The sequence below is a fragment of the Hesperophylax consimilis genome, chromosome 5, assembly GCF_061612785.1.
Source record: "Hesperophylax consimilis isolate HC1 chromosome 5, BYU_Hcon_1.0, whole genome shotgun sequence".
Classification (NCBI taxonomy): Eukaryota; Metazoa; Arthropoda; class Insecta; order Trichoptera; family Limnephilidae; genus Hesperophylax; species Hesperophylax consimilis.
Window position 1 is genome coordinate 10,353,859 of NC_142840.1, and position 12,920 is coordinate 10,366,778.

Here is a 12,920-nt window from a genome sequence, read left to right on the forward strand (position 1 = left end):
TCTATCAATATTCGTAGAAAATCTACAGAAAATTTATAAAATGTTCCAAACTCAATTAAAATCTTCCGATATTCAAAGAAAATGTACCGAGGTATTTTTCGTATATTTCGATTTTTTTTTCGGAAATTCAGGACGGAGATAGACATAATCTAGCAATTTTGACGATCTACCGATTTTGTTACCAATCTATCGTTACTTTTTATACATCTTACAATTTTTGTTTCCTTGGCATGGCGTCACTCATCGACGCTTTATGTCAAAACATATTACACGTATGAAACTAACTCCCATCATAATATGAAAACTGTATTAAATACTACTAGTCATTTTGTGAACTGTAGATCTCACGTCCAAAAAAGGATGTAACTATTTTTTCTGTTAAAGAGTTGTTGCAGGCATTTAATGTAATTGGAAAATAATATACGTTTAAATAATATGCATATCAGTGGTGCATGTAATATATACGTCAATTCGACTATAAAAGCACGTAATAAATGCATTTAGTAAAGGTATTTCGGTTTGACGGCAAACATTGGAAGACAAAACTTTTATAGGCAACTGAAACATATAATACAAAATTTCAGGTTATTTTAACTCGGCAATGTTTGCCGTCAAAAAAATGTGTTTTAATTACACACAGAGTGTTAAACTACATCACATTTTGAGTCGATTTTTTGTTTACTATCATTTGATTTTTAGCTTTCGTTTTTGAGTAAATCGAGTGCGAAATTGGAATTCTTTTGATAAAATTTCCAAAAAATCGGTCTAGGGAATAATATCAGCTGTTCGATTTTTTTTGAAGCGTAGATTCGGCTCCAAAAGTTTTTAACTCTTTTTTGCCGATAAAAAAAGAAAAAGTTTTTTGGTTCTCTATGTAATGTAGATTCATTAGCTTACTGCTTGTATTATGAGTTTCTGGACATTTTGTATATGGGTACCTTATGGTTAAAATTAGATAATTCCTTATAATTATAAGTATGCTGCAATTATGAGACGAAGTTGCGGCTTTAATCAATATTCTGCAGCCTCTCAAAGAAACAGTGAAACACATATATGAAGAGCAAATAACAGGTTTAGGTTTCCTATTCAACTTACGAACAACTTTAGCCCACTTTAAACGACAACAAATTATAAACAAATGACAAACGTAGAGATTAGAATTAAAAAAAATCACAATAATTTAACACGCATGGAGATTTTACTAACGCACCATGTAAAATCTCCGGTAAATGTACCATGGGAAATTTTGATTTGAAATCCAGGGAAATTATTTTTTTCTTACTTTGGTAGAAAGATTTTGGAAAATCTATGGTAGTGACGACTGACTTGAAGTTAGTTGCAAAAATATTTCGTCAGCTATCGATAAAATTATTTTATATTATAAAGAAATATATATTATATCATAAATAAGTCTTATTTTTAAGTATTATCAAATATTTGAAAACATAAATGGCTTCTTTCGGGGGACAGGTATTAATTATTTTTAAATGTATCATAACAAGACTACTGTCGACGAATTATATTACTTTTTTACCAATGATAACCTTACGTTTCTATTGTAGGGGGCGAATAGATTTTTAGGTGTATTTAAGAGAAAAGGTCGCTTTGACACTGGAATCGGGGCCGAGCTGCCAGAAGCCTACAAGAAGTTCTGGAGAGAATGGAAGGTAATGCGACCTGCTGCGGTGCACTACGTTCCCCAGGAAGGTCGTTGGAGAAAAGACGAGGTTACTGGAGAAATTCTTCCCGTTCAGAATATTCCTATCCCACTTCAATTTCCCAAGGAAGCTCATCAGGGAATTTGGGGAGGAGAGGGCATTATTAAGGGTAAGCCATTTGATCTTTCAAATGTCAACATCATAACCTCTAAATTGGGCTTGCGTGTGTCAGTTGAAACAAAATCATTTTACTTTGTTTAAATCCCTCAAACTTTGAACACTATCGTGCCTAGTTTATAACTGTACTTCTTTTGTTAAATACTTTATGAATGCTTATTCAAATATTTAATACATTTATATTGTTATCCTGGCCTTAGGATTTCAGAAGAGGGACCGTCGCCAACGAAGGGTCCCCCATTTCTGGGTCCCCGTCCTAAAGCGATCGGTAATTCGATCTGACGTGCTGAATGTGCACTTGTCAGTTATAGTGACGGATCGCACCCTCAAGCTGATCCTGGACAACTATGGTTTCGACCATTACCTTCTGAAGACCCCGGCGTGTGACCTCCAATCCGAACTCGCCCTGAAGCTCAAGCAAAAGGTTCTTAGAGCTCTGGAACAAAAGTGTCCGGCGTACAATGACGACCCAGAAAAACAAAAAGAAATTTACGATCAGTACAAAAACTATCTCTCAGCAGTAAGTCCTAGATAATATTGGTAAATTTTGGATAGGGCCTGACACGCTTATTACGAATAATTTTTAGAAAAAAACTTTATATTCGCCTTAATTACAATAAAAGAAAACTTTTTGCATTTCGGGCGGCGGAAAATTATGCATTTTGATTTTCAATTGCGTAAAACCAAAATTCACTCCGCGAATCGATGTGGCGACATTAGGAACGCACTGTTATGTTGGTATCACTGATGCATTAACAAGAGCTAAATACGACCGTTGCTATCTTCGTGGGATACCTAGGTTTGTGTAACATGGTTTGTGATACAAAGGAAAGTGCCCCTTAATAACGCCTGCTCGCGTCAAGGCAAGAAAAACATCCCAGTTTTCAACTGGTTTACCGGCTACGCTAGGTTTGTGTAACATGGTTTGTGATACAAATCCATTTGTCTTCCACGAAGTTAGCCATAGTCGTATCTACGCAATGTATCAGGGATACCAACATAACAGTGACGTACCTAATGGCAGCTGATTGCCGCCGCATCGATTCGCGAAGTGAATTTTGGTTAACGCAATTGAAAATTTAAATTCATAATTTTCCGCCGCCCGAAATGCAAAAAGTTTTCTTTTATAGTAATTAAGGCGAATATAAAGTTTTTTTCTAAAAAATATTCGTAATAAGCGTGTCAGGCCCTATCCAAAAATTACCATAATATTATTCATTTAAAAAAAATTACAAAACACTTTTCATCTAATCCTAGGAAACACTTCCTTGCAAATAGAGTAGTGGATGCATGGAACAAACTTCCACGAGATGCTACTAATATAAATCAATTTAAAGCTCAATTGGATTCTTGTTTGGAAAGAAGAAAGAATTAACTTATTTTAAATTTAAAACAACTCGATTGCTATTAAACTTATTGTGAAATCTGTAAAATGAGCGGATCAGCAGAATGCTGCCTGCTCATTATATAATAATAATATTACTACATTTGACTGTCCTAACTTGACCTAGTTTCATTGGTAATTTCTGTCCTCAACATAAGGTTTTGAAAAAAAATTCCGTTCTTACCATTATATACATATTTAAATATAACTCAGTTCTAACTTACACAATAACATAATTACATTATTTTCTTTTGTATACTTTTGCCATATTATCCCGAAAGCTTGCAACTTCCGTCTCATAGCTGTAGGGGTAAGACTCACAAGAACCCATTACTTTGCTCAACTTCCTCTGCAATTGATAAATAACCATGTTGTACACATGATTAATTTTAATTTCCTTAACTTTATGCTGATCCACATTTTAATTTCCAGTACACGGCTGAAGATATTGAGTGGTATGGATTAACTATGAATCAAGCTGTTCATAAAATGATTCTCATCAAGGAGAAAAATAACGTGCCTGTCCCCCTGAAGCAAAAATATCGCTCACAATTAATAGAAAAACTAAAGGAAGCTGGAATAGCTGAGGCTCAAGAAGCTCAATTAGGGTAAGTTGTCATAAAGCTGGGTCCAGACATGTTCTTTTCTCCGTACCGTACCTCCGTTTCGTATCAGCGTCGCGATCAAGAACGCTAGTTTGGACGCCCGTTCGGTACGGCGTCTCGATTCGGATAGAGGTACGCTCCGATCCATCGCGAGTCGGTTTTTCGACCCGTTCAAAGGCGATACGGTACGGGTCTGCGCCAGTCTGGACGTGTTCGCGGCGTGCATTGGTCGTGTTCTCTGTTACTACCCGAATCAGCGTGAAAAATGCAGTGGGATAACTATATTATTGTGAATAACAATGAAGGACGCGCAAGCAATCGTCAAATTCTCAAACACTTCCGCAGTCGACGACATGGTGGGAGGAAATGAACACGCGATGATCGCAGCGACGTTACGGAGATACGGGCTCTTGATCGCGACGCGGATACGAAACGGAGGTACGGTACGGACAAAATATGATGCGTCCAGAGTTTTTGGATCGCGACGCTGGTACGAAACGGAGGTACGATACGGACAAAAGAACATGTCTGGACCCAGCTTAATCTATTAGTCTTTAGTAGCAGTCATACAATTACTACTATTGATGACAGATGTAAGTTGTCATATCTATTAGTCTTTAGTTACAGTCTTACGATTACATACTACTATTGATGACAGATGTAAGTTGTCATTATCTATTAGTCTTTAGTAACAGTCTTACGATTACATACTACTATTGATGACAGATGTAAGTTGTCATTATCTATTAGTCTTTAGTAGCAGTCTTACGATTACATACTACTATTGATGACAGATGTAAGTTGTCATAATCTATTAGTCTTTAGTAGCAGTCTTACGATTACTACTATTGATGACAGATGTAAGTTGTCATTATCTATTAGTCTTTAGTAGCAGTCTTACGATTACTACTATTGATGACAGATGTAAGTTGTCATTATCTATTAGTCTTTAGTAGCAGTCTTACGATTACTATTATTGATGACAGATGTAAGTTGTCATTATCTATTAGTCTTTAGTAGCAGTCTTACGATTACTACTATTGATGACAGATGTAAGTTGTCATTATCTATTAGTCTTTAGTAACAGTCTTACGATTACATACTACTATTGATGACAGATGTAAGTTGTCATAATCTATTAGTCTTTAGTAGCAGTCTTACGATTACATACTACTATTGATGACAGATGTTAGTTGTCATTATCTATTAGTCTTTAGTAACAGTCTTACGATTACTACTATTGATGACAGATGTTAGTTGTCATTATCTATTAGTCTTTAGTAGCAGTCTTACGATTACTACTATTGATGACAGATGTTAGTTGTCATAATCTATTAGTCTTTAGTAGCAGTCTTACGATTACATACTACTATTGATGACAGATGTTAGTTGTCATTATCTATTAGTCTTTAGTAGCAGTCTTACGATTACTACTATTGATGACAGATGTAAGTTGTCATTATCTATTAGTCTTTAGTAGCAGTCTTACGATTACTACTATTGATGACAGATGTAAGTTGTCATTATCTATTAGTCTTTAGTAGCAGTCTTACGATTACTATTATTGATGACAGATGTAAGTTGTCATTATCTATTAGTCTTTAGTAGCAGTCTTACGATTACTACTATTGATGACAGATGTAAGTTGTCATTATCTATTAGTCTTTAGTAACAGTCTTACGATTACATACTACTATTGATGACAGATGTAAGTTGTCATAATCTATTAGTCTTTAGTAGCAGTCTTACGATTACATACTACTATTGATGACAGATGTTAGTTGTCATTATCTATTAGTCTTTAGTAACAGTCTTACGATTACTACTATTGATGACAGATGTTAGTTGTCATTATCTATTAGTCTTTAGTAGCAGTCTTACGATTACTACTATTGATGACAGATGTTAGTTGTCATTATCTATTAGTCTTTAGTAACAGTCTTACGATTACTACTATTGATGACAGATGTTAGTTGTCATTATCTATTAGTCTTTAGTAACAGTCTTACGATTACTACTATTGATGACAGATGTTAGTTGTCATTATCTATTAGTCTTTAGTAGCAGTCTTACGATTACTATTATTGATGACAGATGTAAGTTGTCATTATCTATTAGTCTTTAGTAGCAGTCATACAATTACTACTATTGATGACAGATGTAAGTTGTCATATCTATTAGTCTTTAGTTACAGTCTTACGATTACATACTACTATTGATGATAGATGTAAGTTGTCATTATCTATTAGTCTTTAGTAACAGTCTTACGATTACATACTACTATTGATGACAGATGTAAGTTGTCATTATCTATTAGTCTTTAGTAGCAGTCTTACGATTACATACTACTATTGATGACAGATGTTAGTTGTCATTATCTATTAGTCTTTAGTAACAGTCTTACGATTACTACTATTGATGACAGATGTTAGTTGTCATTATCTATTAGTCTTTAGTAGCAGTCTTACGATTACTATTATTGATGACAGATGTAAGTTGTCATTATCTATTAGTCTTTAGTAGCAGTCATACAATTACTACTATTGATGACAGATGTAAGTTGTCATATCTATTAGTCTTTAGTTACAGTCTTACGATTACATACTACTATTGATGATAGATGTAAGTTGTCATTATCTATTAGTCTTTAGTAACAGTCTTACGATTACATACTACTATTGATGACAGATGTAAGTTGTCATTATCTATTAGTCTTTAGTAGCAGTCTTACGATTACATACTACTATTGATGACAGATGTAAGTTGTCATAATCTATTAGTCTTTAGTAGCAGTCTTACGATTACTACTATTGATGACAGATGTAAGTTGTCATAATCTATTAGTCTTTAGTAGCAGTCTTACGATTACTACTATTGATGACAGATGTAAGTTGTCATTATCTATTAGTCTTTAGTAGCAGTCTTACGATTACTATTATTGATGACAGATGTAAGTTGTCATTATCTATTAGTCTTTAGTAGCAGTCTTACGATTACTACTATTGATGACAGATGTAAGTTGTCATTATCTATTAGTCTTTAGTAGCAGTTTTACGATTACTACTATTGATGACAGATGTTAGTTGTCATTATCTATTAGTCTTTAGTAACAGTCTTACGATTACTACTATTGATGACAGATGTTAGTTGTCATTATCTATTAGTCTTTAGTTACAGTCTTACGATTACATACTACTATTGATGACATATGTAAGTTGTCATTATCTATTAGTCTTTAGTAGCAGTCTTACGATTACTACTATTGATGAAAGATGTAAGTTGTCATTATCTATTTGTCGTAAGAAGCAGTCTTACGATTACATCGCTCGTTCAAAAGCATTATGTGGTTAATTAATAATTCATTTTATAAATAAACTTATCAATGGTGTAACCTTTCTTTAAACTGATGGAAACAGAGAATTAACATAAAATAAATGTGTGTTTTCTATTCTTTCAGAGCGGACAACTCCTCTTGGGTATCAAAGATGAATATATTCGGAAAAAAGCAGGAAACATGAGTTGTGTTAGATTCAACTCAAAGGACGATAAAATAATGGGAATAATTTAGGAGAACCTGTATAGTCACTACTTTAATAATTAAAGTCACATATTATAAAATGTTTATCATTTCTTTGTATTATTTTGATTATAACACTAAAATCCTATTAAGAGACGGTTTTTGGTGGGTTTAGAAGCTTGAAGGGTCAAGAGATATTTTCTATCTGTGTTGATATTACAGGCGACTAATTATTGCTTGTAATAATTTATTACATTTTATTTGATTGATTTTTGTATCGCCTTGGTGTAAGACCATCATTTAGAATTGAAACATCACTCGAAATTGCTTCGATTGTGGATGCCATAGTCCCTCTGGCTCCGGGGACAATACAGAGCAGTTGGGACTCCTGTGTGCTATTCACAAACCACATTTTGTGGTTCGTGAATAGCTAATCTGATATGTAAATCAACGATTTTCGATTCATCTGATTATTAAAATATTTCAAATGTACATTTTAATACGATTGTATCTGTCACTTGTTGGAAGCATTGCGTAGGTTCTGACCTCGCAGCATTTGAACTAAAAAGATAATTTGTTGTTTTGATGAAACGTAAACACAAAATCAAACAGATAAAATAATATTCATAATTTTATATTTGAAGGGTATTTGTTTCACATAGAGATATAATTGGTTAACACGCAACAAAAAAAAAAACAAATCAGTGAGTAAACAACGGGTCATGATAAGAGCATTTTATTAATGTGACTCATATTGAGATCACAAATCTCTTTGTGCTTAAATATTGTAAAGAAAAACAGACAAATTACAAATATAACAATTTTTTTGTTTTTTTTTTATACAAATGGTATTTTTTGGAATCCTGCCCAAAAAATCTATGCAACGCTACGAAAAAGAATTTGCAATAAAAGTACAATTCCATGAATTAGTTCAATTAATAATTTTAAATGGAAATAACGGCACTCAACATTGGTGTAGTTAAAACGGCCAATTACTAAAAATACTTCTAATCTTCGTTGGTAAATAATACAACATTATTGTTAAGTGTAATAACATACTAGTATACTACATATACAAACTATATGGGTGTAATCTTGATTAAATGTAGTGTATATTACAACTTTTTACATTGTATATCTAATATCTACAATATGGCAAGTTCTGTCCTTTTGGACATAATATAATAATTTTACTGCTTCAAGCAATAAAGAGGCAGCCACAACTAGCTGCTTTTAAAGAGAACAATGAGATAATTTGGAGAGCTTTAAAACATAGATATAGAATTTTTAGATAGGTCGCCCAGTTGAGCAAAAGTGGCGCTACTGTGAAATACGGGTGGGACCACCAATAACAGGTGCTTGAAGACAATGTCTGTTGTGCCCAGTGCCTAAGATTTGCCACCATTACTTGTGGAGCATTAGTAAGAAGTGAGTCCGCCCACAGCAAAAACTCTTGCAAATTTGGCACACAGTAAAAATATAGTTAAAATAGCACACATCGTCATTGGAAAGAAATTTTGCTGAAACCATCTAATGTATTACCTACAAGCATCATTTTTATACTTCACTATTATTAGGAAACTTTTTTGTTTCAAACACTTAGAAGAGGAAAAAAAACAACTATAATTTCCCATATCATAATAATATGAATAATTCTTGGTTGTGTCTATTTTAGTGTCCGAGAGGTAATTTATCGTTCTTGGCTGCCTGTTTTGGTATCCGAGTGAATGTAACATTCTTAGCTAAGCCTGTTTTAGTGTCCCGAATGTGAATCTATCATTCTTGGCTAAGCCTGTTTCAGTGTCCGAGTATCAATATATCAATCAATGGCTGTGCCTGTTGTAATTTCCGAATCCATCAATTCTATATCTGTATTAGGATGGCGTCTAGCTTATGGAACAGTCAAGCTCGCCGGCTTTTGGCAGGAAGTCGAGTAGGGTGGCCACGGCGCGTGTGATATAGGTCATAGTGCCGTAGCTGCCGCTGGGCGCGCTGTCGTAGAAGTGCTGGCAGACGTAGGCAGCGCCCCCACAAAGAAGGCCCCCTGTGGCGGACGCCTCCCGTTGGCTGGTCGGCTTAGCACAGCAGAGCGTTGCGTCACCGTTGCACTTTATCTGAAATTAGCATAAATAAATGATAAATTGAACCTTGCGAGCCCTGGTACGGCTAACGATACTTCCTGATTTACACATATCAGACAAAAGTAAAAAAATTCATAAAATAAAGTGGCTATTTCCTTGACACCATCTAGTGTTTGGTTTTGAAACATCACTTAGAAACAAAGTTGGATGCCTCACAGAAAATAGTAGAACCCCGTTAATTCGAAATCCATGGGACATCAAAAAGAAATTTCGAATTAACAAATTCCCATGTAACTCGAAATTTAAAGAAAAAAAAAACTCAGCTGCCCTTAAAATTCGGGTAGTATTTTCGAATTAAATTCGTAATAATATAATTTTTCCGCCTAAATCAATTTTTTGCGGCCGATTATTGTCATGGCCGGCCTTGTAAACTTAGATATTCGATGCAAATTCGTAAAAATACGATATATTTCACGGGTCACGGCTGACCCTTTAAATTCAGATATTCGAATAAATTCAAAAAAATATGATATATTTACGGGTAAATTGAAATTTCACAGCCGATTTTTCACGAAAATTAGTTTTTTCGAATTATCAGGATTCGAATTAACGGGATTCTACTGTATTGCTTTCAAGAAATATATGGTGGAACAGACAGACAGGTTGCAAAAATGCTTTGGCGGTAAAGTTCGTAAGGATGTCTGCCTGAAAAACAAATCAGGGTAGCACCTCAATCTATTTTCTATTCTATTCTGTATTTCTAACACGTAATATTACATATTAATAAATGATAATTGGTGACATTATTAATGGGAAATATCAAAACACTGCATTTAGGTTACAATTAAAGAATGAGAAATTCGCAGGCGGGCAAGGAGTTGCAATTAAAAATAGTAATAGCATTTCGCGACGGCGTACATAATTCAATAACATAAATAAGTATATACAATAAGAAATCAAAACTACCTGATCATCCAAGAATATCTGGTTTCCCTTATGAACCAGATGCTCCACAGCGATGATGCCTCCAAGGTTGGGGGCCACATTATACTCCGCGACCAGCGTCAACACCATCAGGGCCTCCACAACTAGCTGTCTGTACTCCGGCTGGGGGATGGAGTTCAGCACTGTCTCCACCGCGAGCGCGAACTTCAGTTCACCGGAAGTCATTTCCTGTGTCAGGTTCTGGGGCAGCACCTTACCCTCGATGGCCAGCCCTTGACACTAAAGAAGAAGAGGAATTTATGAAGATAAGAGAAGAGACAGTATTGTCACTCCCGGTCACGGACAAATACCCCTAACAACTTACAACACACTAGCGGAACACATCGCAGTACTAAACTTCCAAAACAATGAAATGTGCAATTTTCCACTCGGACAAGGACAAGCTGCATCTCTTCACCTTGTATGTCAACATATAATATTTTTTTTTTATTTTTTTTTTTTTTTTTTATTATTTTAATATACATCATATGGGTTACATTAATACATACATATTTTGCAAGATATAATATTAAGGTTCATAATATAGTTGTACAGTATTTTTATATAATAAACCACCTTCCGAATTTGGGTAAGTCTGACTGTGAATTTTCTGGAGTCAACAAAGCTAACACCTAAGCCAAATTCGAATCGGATAGTAAAGATATTTATTTTGTATATTTATCTGTCATATTCATGTCATCCAATTTTATAAAATGTGGGTGTACGCGTGTATGTGCGCAAGAGTGCAACCAAAAGTTGATAGAATGCATTGTCATCTACAATGAGTCTATTTGCCGAGTTTCAGCTCGGTCGGATGTTGGGAAGTGGGTTAATTTCCACTTCATTAACACCTCGTCTCCGGTGATGGGTCTGATTTGACCCAGTGTTTTTTAAATATAAGATTTTGCCGCAAATATCTCGTTTAGGCTAATTTCCTTTTGTCTATTCTTTCATCAAATATTTACCCACATTTCGACTCAAAAATGATTAAAATCGGACACGTTTTAAAAAAGTTATTAGAATAATTGTGTATAAAAACAAGCAAAAATTCGATTTCTTCTCAGTTGAATTCGAGCATCCGACGAAACAGCATAGCTCTTGCTCTGTCCTTCCGTCTTTGTCTCTCACAATCCCGCGCAGATGTTGTCAACCATTCGGGCACATTTCTAGTATTGTGATTTTTGTTTGTGACTTTGTTTAAAAAGCCTTTTAATTTCATCATTTCAGCCGGGTCAATCTGGACCCACCATCGCCGCATGTGTTTTATTTTGAACCTCCGGGTATTACGTGTTAATTAATTTATTCATTCAATCAAGAAAACAAAAAATTCAAATAGATGTTATGAGTTGCCCATATCTTCCGTTACTAAAGCATCCCCACGACCACTAATCATAGAGGACACGCCACCACATCGATCACGCGGGATACAGTTAAAAAGCATATTTTGAACACGTACAAATGGAAACGATTACCTTATATGATGCAATGAGCAGAGACGAAAGGTCATGCCGAATTATGCTCATAAAAGGTATGATTGAGAAACTGAACAGGCCAATAGCAGTACCACCCAACAGTTAAAAGAAATTAGGAGGGGGGAGCTTGAGAGAGAGGAAGGCGATCGAGATAGGCTGGCCGCGGAACGCCGAATAAGGGAACCGCGACTACTGATGGCGGCGTCTACGTGGTGCCCAAATGCCAGAGTTGTTCCAAATTTACTAGTCTAGAGAGCTAGAACCAGGCTACCAAGACCTACCAGAAACATCACGCTTCAAACTAGCGCTTCTTCGAATGATAATGGAACCTTAATTATAATCACTACAGAGCCCTTAAGATTCTACAGTAATAATCAGCATAAATATGTTCTCAATAAAGGGTATATCAGTAAAAAGTATTCTTCTTGTGATAATTCCTTAAGAGAGTGGCCAAACTAAAACCCTGGGAAAATAGATTTTGTGATGCTGTTCTGACTTGTTTACACAGGATTCTACATAATGCCAGCCGGTTTGCGGAGTAAATTGAGAGACGCAATCCCTTGTAAAAGTAGAATCACTCTTCACCCTTACAGTGTATTACAATGTATTTAAAAAGCAACTTGACTGTTTACCTTTTCTAAGACACTCCATACTTTTGGATAGAAATCTCTGGGAACTCTGTTCAAGGCTCCATCCAGTCTCCTTCTCCTTAGCCACTGGCCTTGTCTGTCTGGTTCCACGTTACCTACAATTGACAAAACATTTTATTATCAAAAACAAACTTCTTCTTAACCAGGGAGCCTAATCTGTATCTTTCGGATTAACAAAAATTAAGGTTAACACACAAGCAAGTTTGCGGTTTAACCTTTCCTTGCCGGTGCTATCAACTGATTGAAAATTGCCTCTAATTACTAAAATATCTCTAAACACAGAGTTCATATTTTAGGTATTCCACTGCAATACATTTATTTATGGGTTGAAAGAATTACAATATACATATAAATATTTACCGAGTGTATAGCACCGGAGCACGAGAAATTTT

The 12,920-nt window shown here is 35.0% G+C and overlaps 3 protein-coding genes across 10 annotated transcripts in view; 1 reads left to right on the forward strand and 2 right to left on the reverse strand.

Annotated features, from left to right (window-relative positions):
* LOC149423502 (fatty acid hydroxylase domain-containing protein 2-like) overlaps positions 1–12,920 on the reverse strand; it is a 589,487-nt gene that overhangs the window by 508,804 nt on the left and 67,763 nt on the right. The gene's annotated exons all lie outside the window — the stretch shown is intronic.
* On the forward strand, positions 1,322–7,435 carry mRpL28 (mitochondrial ribosomal protein L28). The gene is made up of 5 exons (XM_089631987.1): positions 1,322–1,470; positions 1,563–1,827; positions 2,036–2,355; positions 3,652–3,827; positions 7,282–7,435. The coding sequence occupies exons 1-5, from the start codon at positions 1,450–1,452 to the stop codon at positions 7,340–7,342; spliced, it is 843 nt and encodes a 280-aa protein (XP_089488113.1). The 5' UTR covers positions 1,322–1,449; the 3' UTR covers positions 7,343–7,435.
* LOC149423509 (putative phosphorylase b kinase regulatory subunit alpha) overlaps positions 7,536–12,920 on the reverse strand; it is a 39,202-nt gene continuing 33,817 nt past the window's right edge. For 4 of the 8 annotated variants that reach the window (XM_089631596.1, XM_089631600.1, XM_089631601.1 and 1 more), the window contains 3 exons: positions 12,511–12,623; positions 10,389–10,646; positions 7,537–9,455 (listed from right to left, as the gene is read on the reverse strand). In XM_089631596.1, coding sequence (XP_089487722.1) covers positions 9,228–9,455; positions 10,389–10,646; positions 12,511–12,623 — 599 coding nt within the window. In that variant the 3' untranslated portion in view covers positions 7,537–9,227. Of the gene's footprint in view, positions 9,456–10,388; positions 10,647–12,510; positions 12,624–12,920 lie in introns of all 8 variants that reach the window. The other 4 variants (XM_089631597.1, XM_089631598.1, XM_089631602.1 and 1 more) reach the window with 2 other exon arrangements.